Source organism: Symphodus melops (assembly GCF_947650265.1).
Source record: "Symphodus melops genome assembly, chromosome: 13".
Lineage (NCBI taxonomy): Eukaryota > Metazoa > Chordata > Actinopteri > Labriformes > Labridae > Symphodus > Symphodus melops.
This window is the reverse complement of record NC_136703.1, coordinates 18,110,858-18,132,635: the sequence shown is the minus strand read 5'-3', so window position 1 is coordinate 18,132,635 and position 21,778 is coordinate 18,110,858. Positions and strand designations below refer to the sequence as shown.

The 21,778-nt window shown below is 43.2% G+C and overlaps 2 protein-coding genes across 4 annotated transcripts in view; one reads left to right on the top strand and one right to left on the bottom strand.

The window, feature by feature from the left end:
• LOC306833445 (uncharacterized protein) overlaps nt 1-3,287 on the bottom strand; it is a 41,206-nt gene extending 37,919 nt beyond the window's left edge. For both annotated transcript variants that reach the window (XM_079358696.1, XM_079358697.1), the window contains exon 1: nt 2,924-3,287. The gene's annotated coding sequence lies outside the window, so the exon portion shown is untranslated. The remainder of the gene's footprint in view (nt 1-2,923) is intronic.
• Nucleotides 3,288-7,716: 4,429 nt separating this feature from the next.
• Nucleotides 7,717-21,778, top strand: part of nkain4 (sodium/potassium transporting ATPase interacting 4) — a 42,906-nt gene continuing 28,844 nt past the window's right edge. Inside the window, exon 1 of one of the 2 annotated variants that reach the window (XM_079358801.1) lies at nt 7,717-8,183. In XM_079358801.1, coding sequence (XP_079214927.1) covers nt 8,130-8,183 — 54 coding nt within the window. In that variant the 5' untranslated portion in view covers nt 7,717-8,129. The remainder of the gene's footprint in view (nt 8,184-21,778) is intronic. The other variant, XM_079358802.1, reaches the window with a different exon arrangement.

Sequence of the window (21,778 nt, the reverse complement as noted above, 5' to 3'; positions counted from 1 at the left end):
AGGACCAAACAGCTGTCACAGCTGTGACATAAAGAAGATACCGTCTACATGTAAATTCCTGCTTGACAATATTGTAAATATGTGCGTCTAATTGTGTGTGTTTCCTCTGAAGTAAGAGTGAACGACAGTGTTGTAGTGGACATCACACTCAAGTGTTTCTCTTTTTCTAACTGTTAACAATCATGACATGTGCAGAATAATAGAAACACTTCTGATTCTACTTAAACACAGTAACAACAGGCTTCATGGGAAATTCAGACTTGATAGAAAAAAAAAAAAAAAACTTAAATGGCTTTTACACACAAGTTTTAGATCCCCATGTGACAACTGAGTGTTTGTGTGTTGGAGAGAACAGCAAGGGATTATCACAGTGGGAATAAAATCAGGATTGAGGATGTGAGAAAGTTGAATAATGTGTAAGGAAAAGTGGCGCTATGTGTCGAAGAAGGTTTATCTCTGACCTAAACAGCGGCTCATAAGTATTAGTCCTTGTAGGTGTATGTCCTCATGTGTTTAGAGAGACTACAACTGTTATCATTAATCACAGTTAAGGATGGAAAATGAAACATTAATTGTTTTTAATAGCGATTGATCGCATTGCTATTTTGTCCCTTTAGGCGCACCGTGGACCAGCCTCCACCGTGTCTCCCAGTAGTTACAGTGTAGTAGTTACAGTGATGTAACTACTGCTGCACCTTTGAGAACGTCTCATTTCACTTTAAAAAATGTTTCTAAACAGCTCAGTTGACCAGTTACAACTTAGGAAAATCCACCTGAAGATACGAAAGATTTCACTTTTCTCCTGTTCTTTTTAGCTGTTTTTATTTGGAGTTTTGATCCATAATGCCTAATAATCTTCTTCCGTGGTTGATTTAATGTTGTAACCTTTTCTCTACCAAAGGTCCTTACCTTCTTTTAAAAACTCTCAAATTAAGACAGTACACAAATTCTAAATAAAAGCCTTTTTTTTTTTTTTTTAAATGAGAAATAATGGATTATCAGACATGCAATTAAAAATGTGTTTCATCAGGATTGACATTGACATTTTGTGATTAATCAGGATTAAAAAAAGGGGTTATGGTTTGACAGCCCTAATATGTATGCATGCAAAGGAGAAGAAAAAAAAGGGATACACACAGAGAGCTCAGAAATCTGCCGTGCAGGTGTGCAACTAAACCCGAGAGAGCTTGTTTATTTCCATGACATGAAGGTAGGTAGGGAGGGATGATGGGATTGAGGGGTGGATGAGTTGGAAGGGAGGAGGAAGGAGCGCTCCAGTCCTGTCGCCTCGGGTGCATCAGCAGCAGGAATTGTTCCGTGCCCTGTGGGGGCCATCTGACTGTTCTGTCGCCCTCCACAGAAGGCTGACTGTGCCTTAAAGTGCTCGGCCCCGTGCCTCTAGTTTCGACATGCTTGATGTTTAATACATACACAGGGAGAATATTGAGAACGCCTCAGGAGGATGCCGTACACACAATGTAAGAGAGACAGTTTTTTTTCTTTTTTTCCGTCAGATTGTAGAACAACTAAGAATAGAGAAGCTCATGTACAAAGTGTGCGTGGGCCGGCTATGAACATAATTGCCCAGAATTTGAACCATAGCTGGAGCTTCATCACAAATTTCAAATATAGTAGAACCAGGAGTTAAGCACCTCTCAACAAGATGCACTCATTGTAAGTGGCGGGCAGTTTTCCACAAGTGAGCGTACAATGCACTGACTTGTCTATGCCAGCAGGAAATACATCACATTCATACATGATGTTTCAGTCAAAATAGCAGTCATTAGCAGAGCTGAAATGCCTCTCCCGATGTGCGCCTGTACGTCAAGTGTGGTGTAATTCAGGGCATCACTCCTCAATAAGGCAAATGAACGGGCCTCAGGGGTGACCCTCCTGCTTAAGTCAACACAATGAGTGTAATGAGGTGAGATATACACACACACACGTACATTGGCACACAGGCACAAACACACACTCGAGGTGGGAACCCTTGCTGCATAGTAAGTGGGCTTCATTCATCTACATGCACCGAGCCCGCTGTGGAAGTTCTACTCACACCCACACATCCAGCAGCACAGCAGCCAGGATCCCGCACCGCAGCTTATTACAGGTGAGAGCATTACACACTGTTTTTGATACACAGGAAACGACTTAAATACTGAGAAATCACACCTCTCCAAGGTAGGCAGACCAAAAATAAACCAACTCTTAACTGACGGAAGACCCATTTTGGGTGGGGAAACATCCTCCGTGCCACTGATCACACTGGTGTTGAGAATAAAACCCAACATAGACATTTAAAGGCCATTGTCTTAACACGTCTGCTTCTCTTTTCTTGCACCCAACAGTCTCTAAGTTCATCAAATCTGACTCCATAATTAATCGTCCCTGCTGTGTAAGTAGGACTGCTGCATTTCTCTTGTCATCACGTACTCTACAGCTACCCACGCCCTCCCGGCCATCAGTGGATTAATGATGAGTGGCTGTGAGAGGAGAGCCCCTTACAAAGCCTTTATCAATTAGCCTGCCACTGACACTGCGGTCGCTGTGTGCAACACATGTTCCCCCTAATCCAAACTTTAAAGGGACACGATCAGCCTCCTGCACATACAATGCACCGCATGGCATTAAACCTTGATGCGTGCATGCATTAAGTTACAGATATGTGAAAGGGGGGGGGGGGGGGGGGGGGGGGGAGTGCACCATTTACAAACCAGTAAGGAAACTTTCACACATCGCTAACCAACCGGTTATGCTGCACTTTACTAGGAAGCCTATGAATGATTGATCAGACAGGTGGGATCGAGAATAATTCAGAGGCGAAAAAAAGAGGGGAGGACACGCTGAGCGATCCAAACCTGTGCAGATGTCACCAAAGTGAAAGCAGAGGGAGAGAGACACAGATCGGATGGATTGTACTCACTAGCCCCTTGGTGTCGTTAGAGGAGCATCCTGGTCCCTCAGGGCCAGCTCTTCAGATGAGTTCTCCCGGGACAGCGCGCCTTGATCCTCACTATCATTCTTTGCAGAGCTGCAGCCTCCTCACAGCCTCACCTTACTCTTCTTCTTTGACATCACATGGGGGGGTGGGGGGGGGGGCAAAAAGCAGCTGTTTGCCGGATGATATTCGCCTCTTATTATTATTGCAGTCGTCCGTCTATGTGGAGCCAGGTGACAGCAGCGGATTGCTATTTGAGGGGATGCTGACGCGCAACCGGAGGGGCTCGCCTCTTGCCTTTCTCAACTGGCTCCATCAGCTCTCGGTTAGACAGCAGCACCATGTGACTGAAACGCCAAGCCAGAGACACTGCAAACATGGTTTCCGGTCAAAGCTTTCAAAACAAAAGGCTCCACCCAGGCAACGCGTCGTGTGGCCAAAAAAAGAAAATTAAAATTTGGCCTACACAATAAATAACTCATAATTGAGGTCGACGACTTTTTCTTAGACAACTGAGGCTATACTTTAAAGGAATTTATAGTTAAGTATTTGTAATTGTATGTAATATAGGGCTAAATGGGGCTGCTAATAAATAATTTTAATGCTAAAGTTCTCGCTATATTCACAATTTAAAAATATCAAATCAGTTCAAAATGATGAACTCCATGTTGTCAGTATTTTAGAAAATCACGTGCTACCAACCATTCCAGGTAGCTTCGTCGACTAAACTGATTAAAATACTTTGATTAATTGACATTTATTTAACATATATGTGCTTGTGTTTTTTCTATTTCTGCTAATGTCTATGGCCTATATCAAGGATGGTGTTAGAGTTGTTTGCACACTTCCTGTAGTTTAAGGGAAAATATTTAGTTAAGTGAATGCTATCATGAGGTTAAGAGCCTTTTTAAAACGGTGCTTACAAATTATATGGAAATAAATACATCATATCTTAATATTTTTATCAACTGTTATTAGACCAATAAGCTACGGTAACATGTTTAAATACAACCAAACTCACAACCAGTCCATTAATCAATGTAGCTGACACATAATAAAGTTGATAAAGGGAGTGCCTATTTGATTTAAAGCTGCTGATATGCCTAACTCAAATGGTGTATGAGATGGATATTGAACTAATAAAAAATACCTTAATGAAAAAAGTCTTCTTCTTCCGTTACCTTACAGTAATATTGTTATAGGCCTATCTGTTTTTCACACACAAGAAAAATTACATTTGTTGTCCAGTTGGCGCCCAAATAGTAACATACTTTTATTGTGAAGGATACCGACGTGATATCCTGTATATGCCTCGTTTCTGTCTGACTTGACGCATCAGTGAAAGCGATTCAATTAAAATCGACCTCACGGACGAGTGCCTCCAAGTGGCCAGAGTTAAAACAACATGATGATGATTCTATGGACTATTATGTTTTCACCAAAGCATAATCCAATAATAAATTATTGACATGCTCCTCATAATAGCCTCTGTATTTATTCTTCATTGAGTCTTCAGGTTTCTTCATGGCAAATAGTGAAGAAAAAACTACTGTGGCATGGGCACATGCATAATGTTAATTTTTTATGAGCATCGGCCTAAATAAAGAAAGCATCCACAGGCTTGTCAGACAGCCAGTGCTGGCTGTAATTTGCAACTATGTAGGGCAGGACGTGTTTATAAATGTCATGTAGAGTGAAAGACTGCTGCTTACTTTGCTGATTCAAGGTTATCCTTGTTATGATGTATTATGATGTAGCCCAGCATGTGGTGGTTTTCAGTAATGCAAAATATCAAAAGGTGGTGTCATAATTCACAGTATCTCCCCGGGTGACATGAGATATTTCAGACTGAATAATGAAGTGCTGTTGTTTTGTTTTTTAAAACAACAACAACCTTTTATTTCAACACTACCAGTCGGTAAAATAAATATTTCTTAGGCTGCAGTGAGTTTGAAAAAGGATACAAATATGTTTAGTTGTATGTTTGAGGACAAAAAATGTGTGTCAAAGTAGCAGGGAAGGAAAAGAGAAGCAGAGGGAGAAACGAGAGAGCGGGAGGCAGAGGCCAAAGCCTGAGATGCTTTCAACGAGAGAAAAGGACTTTTTTTTGTCCTTTTGAGTCTTTTTGCTATTGTTGTCCTCTGTGAGCCAGACTCTTGGGTCTCCTCCACAAAGCAGGTCCTCTCAGAGCAGCGCACCACTGGCTGTCCTGTCACTTCACATTAGTGTCCTGGTGGAGAACAGCAGCCCCTGAGGGCTCAGACACACTTGTCATGAAAGAAATGTTCGAGACACACACACACACACACACACACACCATGAGTCAATAAGAAGGTGTTAGTTAAAATGGGCAAAATGGGAACACAAGGAGAACCTCTATAAAGGCATCTAATAGAACAGTGACCCTGTTTTAGCCTTGGTTCTCCTCTTTCTGTCTCACTCGCGATCCAACACACATGCACACACACATTTCTGTGGCACATATCCAGAAAGTATGTTCTCATAAGAAATGCAGTGGTGAATGGGCAAAAATCATGCATGGAAGAAGGGCAAGACACTAATGTATTCTACTATAGTCCCTTGCACTTACCCTGATGTAACTGTAAAACATGACAGATATTTTGAACACATTTGTTAATGCCACTGACTGAACACATGCAAAAAAAAAATGTTCCTACATAATAACATTTAACACCCCTGAGCGCTCACTCCTTATCAGGATGCCAAGCTTTTTTGAACCCCACTTCTTTATTTTAGAGAAACAACAACATTCACGTTTTTCCAAGAGTAGCAAACATGCAGGCCTGACATTGTTTTTAAACAATATCCTTTCCAGCTGATGTCGTACTGTAGCCATAGTTGTACTGACAACAATTCAAGGTCCACTTAGGAACTATTTCTGGCGCTTTTAACCACATTACACAGTCTTCGTCATCATTTTGGGCATGCAAGAAGTTCTATGACTTCAATCATTGCCTTTTTAAAAAAGAGGCAGTGTCGTTCACAAGTTGACCTTGAAACAACTGAGCAAACTCCATTTGCTGATGAAGACGATGCGATAAGGTCACGTGGACTTGGCGTGAGAGTTGTTTCGTCTAATAGGCTACAGCAAAGTCAGGGTTCTTTTGTGTCATAAAGCACACTTGAGTTTTAGCTTTTAAGTCAACACAGTCTGAGACATGAATAGAAAGACTAAAACCAAACTAATGGGCTATGCAGGCTACAATCTGTCCAAGCAGAGTTAAACCTAAAAACAGGTGGATGGGAGATAAGGCTATTTGTGATGCACGAGCTGTTGCGATTTGATAACGATGCTTGCTTGTTTTTAATGATGAAAGAGACGTTTTATTTGTTGGAGAGAAAAAAAAAAAAGAAGCCCAATTCGTGCCTTCAAGCTTGCCTCCATAAATAGCCTTAGGTTATTTTGGAGGTGGGGGAGGAGCTCCTCCTTGGCCCCGGGCTTGATGCAGGTGGGCAGGGCGGCGTGGGACGGCGGAGAAGCAGAAAGAGAGAGAGGAGAAGAGGAGAAGAGGAGAGAGGAACTTTAAAGAAGCAGAGCGGAGGAGGAATGTGTGTGTGATGAAATGAGATGTGAAGTGTTCCCTCACTCAGCCCGCAGACGCGTAAAAGATTCATCAAGCTGGTGGAGGAGAGAGGTGGGACAGCCCTCCATGCAGGAGGAGAGAGGAGGAGGCTGACTAAGAGAGTTGCTTTTCAGATTCTTTCTATTATAAATCATATCAAGCAGCTCTACCCAGGGGCAAAATGTAGATCTAAACTAAAGGCCTGTGAAGAAAAGGAGGTAGGCTAGGGCGATAGGGGAGTGGACTGGAGGAGAGTCGACAGATGTGCCCAGTTCAAAGTAGGCTAGACAAAAAAATTGTTTTAACTAATTTACTTCAGGCACTTATAACAAACAAACAAGATAGATAAAATGAAAAAACAAAACGAGAAAAAAACTCGGACAGTAAGATTAGTTGATACAAAAAAGAATGTCTTTTGAAAGAAATGTGCTGGAGGAGCCAATTGCTTGTCGACTGGCTCTCCTAACATGTACAAAAAGTTATTAAAGTAGTCCAAACAAATATAATATTATATAGCTAACCAGAAAACATTCTCAAAATGTACCTAAAGAAAGTCACCAAACAAAAATTTGAAACTACGCTACTTAAAGCAAGAAAAGTGTCTCACTGGGACACTAGAAGTTCTGTTGGCCTATATTAGCCAGTCAGAATTGTTTATGTTGTAAATTACAATTATACCCTCAAACAAGCTCTTCATACGAGATAGTAACCTGCTTCGAAAACAAGTCCTAGGCTTAGATTTACAATTATTACCAGTTTTTTTTAATGTGAAATTTACTTTTTTTTTTTTTACCTTCCTTGTGCATCATCATTTCATCACTAGATGGCGCCTTTTCTCCGTCAGCTACATGAATAACACCACTCCACCTCTTTAACCTTTTCCCAGTGCCCTCCTGTGTGCACCATAGACTGTGTGCACGCACAGAATCCCAAAAATGATATGCTAACCTTATTTTAATACAATAGTCTTAACATTTAAAATGTAGTCTTAACATTTAAAATTTCACCACACCATATAGACTGAAATTAAAGAAATACATTTTCGTTTTATCTGTCACTGTTAATGTTATACCATACAGGGCGTGCAGAGTGCTGATGCATGTCTGGTTGGCTGCCGGTAATATGACAACAAATTGTTGTAGGATAATCCTGACATTTTGAAATAAGAGCACTTTCTCAGTTGCTCCACCACAAACAGCTTCCTAAGAACCAGTTCACGCCCTCAGTTAGCCACCACCCATCCCCTCAGACTGCCCCACCACCACCACCACCCACCTATCAGCCCTACCCACCCCCCTTCCTCTCTCCTACACACCGGCTCCCTCAACCAACCACCCCGCTGCATACACATCTAGCCAGCAGTCACCTCAAGTGCTTCCACCGGCCGGCTGGAGAGCGGAGTCACTAGGAAGGACCTAGAAGAACTAGGGGGGACTACCACGCCGTGTGTTTTGACTCTTCATAGAAAGAAAGGAGCACGAGAGAAGAATGAGACCTCGGTTTTTAGATTAGGACTGAGTGTGGTCGGCACGTTTTTTTCGAGCTCTTCTCGCCTGTTTACAAGTCCCTTTCTCCCGACGCAGAGTCACGTTTTCGCCGCTGACACAATGGGCTGCTGCAGCGGACGATGCACTCTCATCTTTATTTGCACTTTACAGTTGGTGAGTTGAGCCACATTTCTTTACTTGTTGTTTGTTAAGTTTGAACTGTTTCGCGAAGTGTGGCCGATATATTTCTCGAAAGGTACGTTTGTACCTGGGAAACGCTAACTTTGAGTTACAGGCTGGTAATCGCAATAAAACTGTTGACAGGAGGAATAAAAGCAAAACATGAAGACAGTTCTGTGTGGAGACGACGACTGGCACTACAAACAGGTCTTCGTTTTTTAGTATTTCTCCCACTCTGGTTGGTTGGTGAATGTGTTTTATTAAATCATGGCTCTGGAATTATATAATTCCCAATTTGTGTGAATATTTTTTAGTAAGCAGCCTGTTGTGACAGGAAACATATGCCACTGTTGGTGTTAGGAAAGCAGCTCTTTCAGCACTAAAGCCTGAAGTAGTGGCACAATGATGGGCTTAATATGCTGTGTGATGCATGATTAAAGTGCATCAACAACTAAGTGGATTTTCTCTTTTGAATAGTGTAATGGTGCTTATAATTGATGCTTAAAACGCAGTTTAAATTAACACCTTAATGAACGTTCTGCACTTTTTTAAAGTCCTTCTCTGCCTTTAGAATTGTTACCAAGTGTTGCTGCTGCCTTGTAATGTTCAACATCTAAAACTACGGCTGAAACATTAATTTTTTATCTGATCCATCAGCACGATACGTAAATTCGTTAAGATGAAGGCTCCGTCTTTGGATGTTTTCATCCACAAATCCCAGCTTTTGTAAAAGCTTATTACAGCTTGTTGAAGCGTTTCAGCCTCTGATAGGTAAAGCTTGACATTTTACAGATGGTATCCGTTCAGTCTCAGATGATGCAGACGAGCTTGCCTTTGCCACTATCCCTGAGTAGAGTTTACTTGACAGGGTGTGACTGGGTTATTTATGGCTGCATTAAAAACCAAGCTTGCTCGCACCAAAAGCCCTCAAGTAGATGTCGCTTCATAACAGCTTAGGGAGCAATAAACTTTTTTCTTTTTTTTTTTGCCCAGACTAAGAGTGAAATGGGAACATTTTGATAGATTGTATTGTATCATGCATGCACAAAGAAACACAAAGACAAAGAACAGTCATAACTCTGGTGAAAAAGAATGCAACCTAACTCCAACAATTAACACTCAACCATGTCATTTATTATGTACTATTAGACCCCTTTGGAAATTGCTCAGAGCTACAGGTTTCTTGCTTCTGCTAAGTTTATGCTTTAAAGCATTTTCTAATATATGTTAAAAAAATAAAATTGGGTCTTGTTCTCGACGAACAGACACCCACACACAAATGGCTGTGAACCTGCACCTTTAGGGACACACCTGTTTTCCCTTTGCCGTTTTCAGACTTCCTCATTAGAGAGGAGGAGGTCGACCATTTGTTAAGAGGTTTATAAAGCTGTCAGTGGGCTGCCTAAAAAGTCCCTGAAGACTCCTGGAAACAGCTTTATTTCCCCCCCCCAGCACTATTTCTGGAGGACCTGACGCTTCCTGTCTGCAGCCCTACACACCTGCACACTTCTGATGACCTTAACCTGCAAAGAGGGGTCCCGTTAAACTCTGCGTAACCTTTTCTAAAGGTCACCGGGTGGCAGGTGTGTGCGAATACATGTGCACACACACATATGAATTTACATGTGCAAAGGTGTGGAGCAACCCAAGGGGCCTCACATCTCTCCTGGCTAAAACCTATGCATTGACAATGAGCCAGGCTATTCCCAGTCCATTACAGGGTAAAAACTGCCATTAACAAAACAACCCTTGCTTCTCTGATGTAAAAAAAATAACCCCTGTGAACCATCGTGTGTGCTAATTAGCCCGGCAGAGTGCTTTGATCAAACCTCTTTTGGCATCTTGGCCATCCCCTAATTGAATTGTGGTGCGCTTTCGTCATCAACAGGCCGAGCGTAGGGACTCATCTCTCTGGGACAGAAGGCAACAGATAATGAGGATGTATTGATCGGAACGCCTTGGTTCCCTCTTCGCTCGGGAGACTAACCATTCCAGACAGAGAGGCTGGATCGTTGTCAGAACCCCGATCAGCCCCAGAGAATGGCGAGCGTTGGCAGGGAGCCCTGTCTGTCTAATGATTTGTTTGTACTCCTAGACACAGGCAAGCTCGTTTTGTGTCTTCACGGGTTGTCTTTTTTTTTTTTTTTTTTTTTTTTTTTTTTGAGGTGTTGACCCAAAGTTGACCCCAGCGTGGAATTATTTGGATTGGTCGGATATGGTCAGCCATATTGCGAAAGTCAGCCATGAGGAGGGACGTTGCTCTGAATAGAGTCGATGGTTAATGCGTGGCGGCGGACGGTGGGTGATTGATGAAGGAGGCTTTGTTGGTCATGGTGGTTTTCAGGGCGAGGGCGGACGGGGAGACGCGCACATAATCACAGTGAAGAAGGGTAATGAGCTCAGAACTGAACATTGACCCTGAAAAGGCCGGGCCATAAGTGCGCACTGAGAAACTGAGGGATGCAACCTCACGAGACACGGACACTATTTCATGCTCAGACACGCCCACACACACACACACACACACACACACACACACACACGCGCACACAGCTGTGCCCTCTGAACTGTGTTGCGTTAAGATTGCAGCCTTTATGCGAGGGGAGGACAGACAGCAAGATGAGAGGAATGGAGGAAAGAGCTCAAAGGAGGTTCATTTGATCACAAGCCATGAGGAGAAAATCTGTCCATGTTGTCAAAGTGAATGGCTTCACTTCACTGTTCTCATGCAGAACAAAGTGATCTCATAGATATGACTCACAGCTGAGAGCTGCAAGTTTTTACCTCCTCTTCACCCGTAAAAAGCTACAGTCAGACTCCCCAGAAGCGTGCGCGTGTAATGTCTTGCATCACGCTGCCCACTTCTCCCCTACTCTTTTGATGACAGAGCAGCAGAAATACTAACTTTGTAGTGCAGCAGGCTTCACAGGAGAGTTCAACCAGAGTGCTTCCAAGAAAGTTTAAGTGGAGAAAAACAGCGCCTCCTCCTGAGGAGCGTTATCGCTAAAGGCACGACATTATCCCTTGGCAGGCGTCACGTCTTCCCCCACACATTACAAAGGATTTAGGCTGAGGTTTTTCATTCACTTTCCCCCTGCTTACTCATTTGCTTGATGGAAGCACTAACATTCAGATATTCATGAGCTTTGAGATTCTGGATGTCTATCAAATGACAGTCTGTTTCACCTCATTGATGTACACATGCTCAACACACAAAGTCCTCACCCATAGCTTTGACATTCATGCACCAAATAGCTGTCATTAAGAGTCATTATTGCAGCTGGAGCAGATTGCATGGTAATAAGACATCGGATCGAGGCTGCAGACCTGGGTGTTAGAGTTCCCACTTCTGGGGCGATGGTGGCGCAGTGGTGAGTGCGCACCTTCCATATATGGTAGTCCTTGACCCAAGGGATTAGTCCTTGACGTGGGTGGCCAGGGCTCGAATCTGCCTACTACTACCCTGCCTAGTGAATCCCCCCCCCCCTCTCTTTCTCTTTCTCTTTCTCTTTCTCTCTCTCTCTCTCTCTCTCTCTCTCTCTCTCTCTCTCTCTCTCTCTCTATGATTTCTATCTCTATCCACTATCCTGTCCACCTCCAATAAAGGCACAACAAGCCTATAAATACTTTTTTTTTAAAAAGAGCCTTCTCTTCTGTATAATGATGTTCTGCTTTTGCTGTTCCCACGGGAGATAGACGTATCAGGACTTAGTCAACGTAGAGCAAACAAAGCTGTTTTGGAGATTTTTATTCTACTACAGCTGCTACTGACATCAGTATCTCTTTTGGTTTGTGTTTTCCTGGAGAGAGAGAGAAAGAGAGAGTGTCTAACTTCTTTTATAGTGTCGGTGTGAATGTGGAGTTGATTGTGATCAATGACAATGAACTGTATTTCCTTGGCAGCGTCTGGATGATGGAGCTGATAGGCCAGTGGGACTAGAGTGGTTGGTCACAGCTCTTTTATCTCTTTTTCCCCCCCCCCCGCCCCTCCTTTTCTTCACCTCTCTAGGCCAGCTATTAAGTCATCTTGAAGCTGGATTCTGATTCATATCAATGGGAGCAGAACACATTACTTTCTGTTACTGTTTGCCTTGGCTTTCACACATGGCTGCAGAATATCTGAATTTATATGTGCAAACCATTCTGTGTGTGTTTTAGAGAGTAGGCTCCGGCTCCCAGTAAACTAAGAGTAACAGAAACCAGAAGCAAAATGTAAACTGGCTAATTTTAGGAAGATGATTTTAAAGGGACTCACTGATCAACAAAAACAAACAAACATGAAGCTACTGTGGAATCGCAAAGTGTAAAGGGCTTGCAGCATGCCAGCTAAGTTTCGCCGCATTACGCCTTTGCACTTTCATAATGGACCTACTGAAGTTAAAAATGGCCTCCCTGTATGATTTTATGGAGTATACAGGCATTACAGAAGCACGAGTGAGATGATATACGAACACATGCGTTATGTCCTTTCTATGATATCATTTCAAAGTGATTCTTTTGCCTTTCTGTGACACCTTTGTTCCTTTTACATGTCTCCTCGACATTTCTATTCAGTACCTGTGCATTTGCTTTCCTATGGTACAAATGCGATGGACACTATCCCTCTAGCTTGTAGTCATACACAAAGGCAGACGGCAATGCCACGTCTGCTACGCTGCGCCTTACTGCTTTTGGACTTCAGAGTCAAAGTCTCGCGCGGGAAGTGGAGAGCGTGCACGTTCTGACTGACACGTAACCGTGCAAGAGTTAATTGATCCCCAAGCGCATTATGTAGGTGTGAGTGACCTCAAGTGTATCGACTTGGTATGGTTTCAGTTGCTCTGTACCACGCTCAGGCACGCTGATGCACTTCCTTGGCCTGAAGAGGTGCGCACAAGCGCGGGAATGCAGCGTGGACATGACGCAACGCCTAATCAGTGCAACCGTTGCTCTTGACAATCATTTTAAACAACGGCGTCAAAGGGCTTCCTATTGGTCTGTTTTCAACCAGAAATGTTGTGAAAGTAGGAAGTGATGAGCAGAAAACTAACAGTATATGTTACGACGGGCCACCGAGCTCGAGAGGTTCAAGTGATTTTTAGAGACGGAGGTCTTAACCCTGTCTCGCATGGACTCTGTGGGATCTGTTTATTTTCTTCCTTTAGGTCAACCAGGTCACCATGAGTGAAGTACGTGTGTGAGAGCAGCGCTTGTGCCGTCAAATGGACCCCCGGTGTTCAGTGCTGATTGCGGTCTTGACCCAGGCTGTGCTGATTGTGATGCCTGAACGGCCCTCCTCCACAGTAGAGCAGACCCTGACACGTCCTGTCTGGCCTTAGCTGCAAATATGAGCCCCATAAAAAGAAAAAAAGCAGATTAAACAACAGTCTGAAGTATGCGAGCAAATGTGTGTGTGTGTGTGTGTGTGTGTGTGGTAGGTCGTGAAGCAAGGTGACTTCATAATAAATTTACACTCACACCCCAGACTGTTGGAGTGCCATCATCTCACCTGAGAGTCTAACACAAACCCGAGCATTCAGGTATGAGAAACGTTGCCTGAATGTGTAATCGGGTATTTAAGCTCCTCCCCTAACGTGTACCCTTTGTTAAATCACAACAAGGCTTTCTGTCAAATCCCTCTCCTCCCCAATTACTTTTTTTTTCTCCCCATTTTCTCCCTGTGCTGTGAATACGTTTAAATTATTGATCAGCATGCGATTCATCAGCAGAGCCGAAGTCACTGGAGATTTGGTAAAGATGCACATGGAAAGGTGAAGAAGAGAAACGGAGAGAGAAAGGGACGGGGGGGGGGGGGGGGGGGTGATTGCTCGACCCCTCACTCTGGGCCAATTACTTGCATGACCCTAGAGACCGGAGATCTCTGTTTAGCTCTCCCTTACCCCCCCCCCCCCTCTCTCTTATGTTGTCCCCCCCCCCATCCTCTCTCTGCTTCTCTGTTACAACAGAAACCTTTAGGTACAGGTACGAGATGCAGAGAAGAGCCTGCAGGAACAAACAAACCTGTCAAGGGGAGACGTGGGAATGCATGATGCAAATCTGAGGCAGCATCTTGTGGAGAGAGAGATGAGTGCTGGGGGACGAGACGAGGAACATACCCTGCTTTTAGGACAACCGTCACTCACATCTATTTATATGTATATATTGCCTAAAACCTTATACCACAAAAAGACCCACCCATAGTGCACCATCACAGATACAGCAGAGTGGTTTCCTCTGGACTGTGTGTCTGTGCTTATTTCTCTTGTTTGTCTCAGCCTGCTTGTTAAACACAGATAAAGCAGCAGTGTTTTTTTTTTTTTTTTGCTAATTGAGAGGAGGTGCTGACCTTGCTCTTGTTCCCAAACCTTCCCTGGAGTTTGGATTCACCCGCCCTCGCTCGCTGTGTGTTGGTTTATAATAATATGTGTGTTCGAGGAAGAAGAAAAAATCCATCCTCTCTGTGTCCCTGGTGGCCCTTTTTTTTTTTTTTTTTTTCTTTTACAACTGCTCGCCCAATTTAATGTCTTCAATTTAACACACCATTAATTATGTGGTCAGAGAGGGAAAAACCTTGGGCAAATGTGAGCGCATATTCGGGCACGTACCCATCCACGCAGAGTGTGTCTGTGTGTGTTCCACATCAGCGACAATGCATATTAACCTATAATGGAGATAAAAGTCGAACTATTTGCAAGCCCATTTCTCTCTTTCCATTCCAACGGTTCCAGCCGCGTCATTTGTTATAGTGTGGCGTTGAATAAATTGCTTTGGGAGCGCCACAGCTGGGAAGACTATCTTGACAGATCATATACTCAGCTGAAAGTCTGCAAAGGATATTCGTCTCACTATAACCCCCACCCACCCACCCCCCCCAAAAATATACCACACCTATCTATTCACGTAACTCACATTATTTCTAATTTCACTGCACAGTTATGTTATTCCATTGTTTCACGCTTCACCTCAACTTTGAAATGCACGCCTTCCAGGAAACTCAAAAACACAAACTCTCCTTCACCGTGGTCCACGGCTGGATGGCTGCTGAAGATTTACATTGCTCTGTATAATAAAGATTTGCATCCTGTCCTTGCTTCACCCAGACAGAGTACCTGCCCCCCCCCCCCCCCCCCCCCCCCTCACACAGTTGGACAGCAGGGATGTGCATGGTGTAACTTCCTCTTCTGGTGGATGAGAGATTAAGAGTGATGGTGTTATGATGAAAACAGCAACATTACCGGCTGAATTATAGAAAGTCTAGCTGGAGGGTACAAACTGCTGACAGCTGTTTGCCGTTCCTGACTGCCTGCTCTTGATGAGAATTTCTACTGTCATGGCTTAATTGCCTACTTGTTAATTGGAGCAAAACCTGGTTTTGTTGGATCTGGGACATGGGGAGCCAGAAAGGGAGAGAGAGGATTGGCTGGTTTAAGCTGCTCTCATTTCGTCACATTCCGCTTCCATCCTATCCATTGTTAGCGAGTTTGGGTTTTATCCATCTGTGTATTCGTGTCCCTTTTTTCTTCCATCAGCTCCTTTGAGAAATCAAAGTATCTGCGTCTGCTGCAGTCTGCTGTCTCATCTCTCATTTTCCATAGGACACCCACACAACAAACAGCGAATTTTGGAGGCACAAGAAAAGGAGACAAAACCTCACAAGTGACACTAATCCCTCGGGTTGAGGCAGAAATCAGAACAACCTGTGCCGCTGCATCCCTCTCCAAGTTTATGCCGCAAAAGTCTAAATTAGTCTCTAATAATCCAAACACTGCTGCAACCTTTGCAGATAAACCTGAGAGAAATGTTGGCTGGCGGCAAAGAGGAGGAAGAGAGATAAAGGGAGGAAGCAAGATAAGCGTTTCACAAGAGACGTCAGCCATATGAGGAAGGATGTTTTTTGTCGGAGTTTAGAATTTGGGTCATTTTTTGCGATGAACTTGCGTCACCGTCACATCAGCGTGTTGATTTTTGTGTTTGAATTCTTTTACGGGCTGTCTTCAAGGTTTTGTACAGGCCTTTGATACTGAGAACGTGAAAATCAATCAATCAATCTTTATTTGTATAGCGTCAATTCATAACAGGTGTTATCTCGAGACACTTAACAAAAAGCAGGTAAAGGACCTTACTTATGGCTATATTACAAGAGCCCAGCTTAATCCGTCATAGCGTGGCAAGAAAGAAAACGTCCCTTTAACAGTCAGAAATTTTCAGCTGACCCGGGCTCATGACGGAACAGTTATCTGCTAAACTGTGCTGGGCTTGAACATGGGATAGGGGAGATGGGACAAGATGCAGAAAGACGGATAGGATGGGGGGGCAGGTGTTTTTTTTTTTGTTTTTTTTGTTTTTTGCTTTTTCATGGTTGAAATATGTCATCAAATATTTGTTTGTGCTGTGATTATAATGCACAACGTGATCAAATCTCATTAAAAGTACACGGGTGAGTTAAACACTACATTTTTGGATTGACAAGATTACTATTAAAATGTCCCTTTTAGGACGACAAAACATGCAAATGGACCTTTTTTTTTTAAATGCGGGGAACGTTTCTTCTATAAAAAGCGAGTTTCCTCATTTTCATCCCGTAAAAGCCACGCCGACCTCAGCTCACGCTCCGAGTGTGGGCTTGTGCACGCATGGGGTAGAGAGCAGGGAGGCGTGATTGGTTCATCAAACTGGTACCTCTTGACAGACATCGGTCAAAGTTTTTACCGGCTTACAACTGCTACAGATTTCTAGAGCACATGAATTATTCATTTCTATCAGGAGGTACTCATGAATTCAACCAAAATCTTAGAAAGAATATCTTGGGCAAATTACAAACCCTGCCTTTAATTGTCATATTTCAATTTTTTACCAAATTATATTATAACTGAGTCTGATTTGGTAATGTGTACAGCCTAATATCAGAAAAGTATTCTTATGCAGTGTTCTATTAATCAGTGACATTGAACCAACATGCTCAACACACAGACGGGATAACTGAATGAGCGAAATGAAATTAGTCCTGCTGTGAGACTGAGACTCATGCATGTGCATTATATTTGTGTTTTTATTTTGTTGGCGGCTTTTTGTTGGATTGGTTGTCTGAAAAGTGTTTGACATTGTTTGGAGCATAGAGCAGGGGGGGGGGGGGACGACATGTCACAAAGGCAGTGGTGGGTTTCGAAGCCAATCTCACTGCCATAAGGACTACGGCCTCTACATGGAGCACAGAACGGAACTGCTCTGGCTTCCCGACGCTCCATGCTCGTGCATTATGTCTCACTTAGGAGCTAATTGCAAAACCTATTTAGTGCCAACCATGATGATCTTTCATCATGCTGACTCATTTAAAAGCACTTTTATGTCCAGTCATTGCACAATATTAGTGAAATATTTAATGTTGCATTTCAAGCAATGATTCTACTCGATTCTAACTTTACTTTCACAGGGTCAGTGGTTTACAGGTTGATAGAAGATCAGGTTGTCTTTGAGTTTGAAAATGTCAATGACTTACTGGGCTCATTAGCCAAGGGACTGGAAAACTCCCAGTTTGTCTTAATAAGCTCTGCATAAAGAGGAGCCAGGGCTTAGCTTGAAGCAAACTGAACACAGCTGCCTTCATTGAAAGGAACTGAAAATGCTTTTTGGAGTCCAGACTATGTCAACAGTCCTCTCGCAAAGTCATCCGGTCATCAGGAACATTTATGCCAGTATACAACACAACAGACCAGATAAGTTGAAAGTAGTTTTTCCCGAGTCTGGAGGGAGATTCAGTTCAAAGCAGAGGCATTTTATTATGTTTCATTCATTTGGATGGATTTATGTGTTGTGTGTTCCCAATAGCACTGAGAGATTAGCATGTTATTAGCACCAAGAGCACTGGAGGTTTAGCATATTTCATCAAAAATAAAGGGCTCTTTTCATTCATAGGCTCTCAGTGGTCACTTTCCAAAAGCCAGGACTGCATGGTGCACTCCAGTTCCTGTCTGCTTAGCACCATACCTAAAACAAGTGGTGCTTAGTGAACTACAAAGGGAGTAGCCGTTTTATTTCCCCGTGTGGCCCATATTTCAAACAGCGAAGAAGAAAGTGGCTTATAGAGGCACCCTACCTCTTAATCCCTGTCCCAGCTCTGTGAGACCAGGCACCACCAAGGGCTATCTATCTATCCAAACCTCCATGTACCAGATGAAAGCCACACACATACACACACATACTGAGATTGGCACCATTAGTTACACAAGGACCGGCCAGGCACCGGAGTATAATGACTTTACCCGGGCGAGAGGTGAAAAATTGGATTGGAGAAAGTTTTTGAGAAGTACTTTACTGCCTGCTGGGAGTCACAGAGTAGAGACAAGCCAGTGCAAAGCACGGCACATAAAAAATAAAAAAGCCTGCCAACCTCTGACTATTGCTTGTTTCTGAGACGGTCTCTTTGTTGATTTTAGATCATGACTCGAGCAGCTGTTTTGATCTCTCTTTGGATAGATGCTATCTGCTGATTGAACGAGTCACGCGAGCTCAGGCGCTTTGGGACTCTTGTACTAAGAATTGCCAAAGGAAGAGGGCCAGTAATAACTTTCCCCCAACCTTTTAACAGAGTCATCCTCTTAATGTCAAAATTCTATAAAAACTGAAATATGTAATTAAAAGTAAGTTAATCTACAAGACGGAAAAAAACCATGTGGCTGACATATAGGATATACACAGGATGTCTATCCTTTGACCCCTTTTTTAAATAAAAAAATACTGAGGCATTTCTGCTTTTTCATAGTTGAACTATGTCATCAGATATTTGTTTGTGCTGTGATTATAATGCCCAACGTGATCAAATCTCATTAAAAGTACGCTCAAGTCCTAACGGGTCCAATCTGGTATCAGACACAACAACACAAAGACCTTTTAAACGGAGGTATTACACCCGGAGTGACCTGATTAGAACAACTAGAATTTGGACCGAGGCTGCTTGACCTGAAATGAAGTCTCGGCTCCTTAGTACAGAGGAGACCTTTGAAACTCTCCTTTTTTTTTTTTTCTCTCAGAATATGCTCAAGTTCATCCAAAGACTAATTCTCTCCTCCCGTGTTTGTTATCTTTAAAGTTTGCAGCCCCTGAAGAGGTTCATTTATCAGAGATTCTGCAGGTAAAATGCAAAGAAATCCAAGACTATTAAGTAACCTCGTGTTGTAGCAGAGATGCTGCTAACCCTCTCCAGACCCCTCAGATACAACCTCCGTTTCCCTTTGGGAGAATCTCTCGAAAATGTAAAACCACTCGTTTCACAGGTTATGTAAGCAGTCATACCCTGTTTCTCTTTGATGGTTCTAACATTCATGAGGGAAATCCAAACGAGTGTTTTATTGAAAAATATATAAGAAGAGGTAAGCAGTGATCAGACGCTGGCTTTAGACAATGCGCCATGCTTTGCCTTGGCAGTCTCTCCCAGTGACACACAGCAGGTATAGCTCAATGCTTCTGCCAGATAGAGTATGAAACACATGTGGAACCGAGCTGATCATTTGAATTGTGCACAAAAACTGCACTAAAGATTCATATCGTGTTATCCGGCTTCGCTTCGTTGGCTAATCTGTGCTGATGTCGAAGTCGAAAACAGAGCTGAGCTGAAAAGAAAACAGGAGATAAATTGTTCGACGGAATCATTTGAATTCACCTCTGGCCTGTCGTCCTCCTGCCCGGTTGTGAGTCAGAGTGATATGCTTGAACACGGAGGAGACTGACTCACGCAGCCCCGAAGTCATCCAGAAAGAACACACAGAGACAGACAGACCGACCTGCTCTTCAAAGCTGCAGATCCTGATGACACATGGGGTAACATGTTATCAGAGGACATTTCACTGAGGACGCGCAGAGAGTGAGAACCACTGATCTGATTTAGAGTGCCTGCGGGCTATAGTTGGAATCCCGAGTGTCACCAGTCACCTCAGTCCTCCTCTTGCTGATCATCATCAGGTCCACCTCCACACCTAATCAGAAATGATCCTACGACTGCCTTTCACTTAACACGGGTAAGCCTTTAATCATCAAACGACTCGTCAAAGCCACCGTGCTGGTTTCTGTGTCGGATCCTGGTTGGCTGCTTCACTAAAGCAAAATGGGTTTTTGGGCGCACATGCTCATCTTAATTAGCTTTCAATTGATGCGGATCAAACCGTTTTTCTTCCTCACACAACTTTGATCCTTCGTCACTCGTCTGTGGCTTTACTTTTGTTTTAGTTTTCCTTTTAGGCATGTGTCAAACCTGACATGATCTACGCAGGCTAAAAACCTTCAAAAGGAAGCGGCAGGATTGAGTTCTAGTCTCCTTGTTAATAATCTGGTAGCACATGGGTGAAGGAAGGGATAATTGATGGTGTAAAAAAAAAAAAAACAATGTGAGAAGAGAGATGGAGAACGGTGGGAGAGGGCTTGTTGCATCCTGTTGCCATTCCCACCCCTTAATTGCTTAGTATTTATGGTGGGAGGAGTGGTATGTGTGGGCAACATACACACACACACACGCACACACCCGAAACCAAAATACACACTAAAAGATCCCGTCACCCTGGAGGGAGTCATTGGTGCTCGCAGGACGTCGTGGGAGGCTTTTACGAGCCGTTATGTAGCCGGCTCGCTATTCCTGGAAGAGCGCTGGTATCTTTTGATCAAATTCAGCCCCACTCTCCAGTAACCCGCTTCCTATGAATTGTGGGCTAATTGTGCCTTATGGGTTTGGGTGATTGTGTGTGTGTGTGCGCGTGTGTCTGCGTGTGTGTTTCTGGATGGACAGAGGCATCTCCATCCTTGATTGATTGTTGTCATGTTGGCAGGTTATTGAGTTAGCAGGGAACATGATAGCCTTACTACAGCATCTCAGAGGAGAGAATACACACACACAGACACACGGACACACACATCCCTCGTGCCTTACACTCCTTAATTCAATGACCAGTGGAAATATTTCAGGGAAAGGGTCCGTGGCTGTTTGTAAAGAATGAACATTGAAAGTGTGTGTTGGATGGAGGAAGGTTCATGTTCCTCCATCGCATCGCTATTGCTTTATACTGTACAGAGTGACAGACAGATAATACTTTCATTTGTGTTAAAATGTAATTATCAAATCAATATTCATGTTAGTATTTTTTACAGTTTTAAAAGAAATTACAATCAGATTGTATTATGCTGATTAGAGGAGAAAATATGTAAATGGCCTTAAAACGTCTGCATTCATTCAGGCTGTTCATGAAATGGTACCAACTACATCCAGATATCTTCTTAAGGCTATTTGCATTAATCAAGGGAAATAGAATAAAAGCTGTTTAACAGATTTTGTAAAGCGTTTGGATTTCTTTTTCTTTCTTTTTTTCCCATCAGGATTACACAGGGCATTGTGTGAGTTTAGCTTTACTATCTTCACTTCACATGGAAGATAAAACACCCCGTTTTTCTGGCTTGGATCGAGCGACCTGAGTGTGACTCCACAAACTGTCATAGCGGGTCACATGAGCTGTACGACTTGTATCATTTACAGGCTTGCTTGAGTTTTGCAAGGTTGCTGGCTTTAATTTTTCAGTGCAGACTGTTGACTGCTTGTGGAGGCATACTTGGCTATGATCACTCTAACCTGC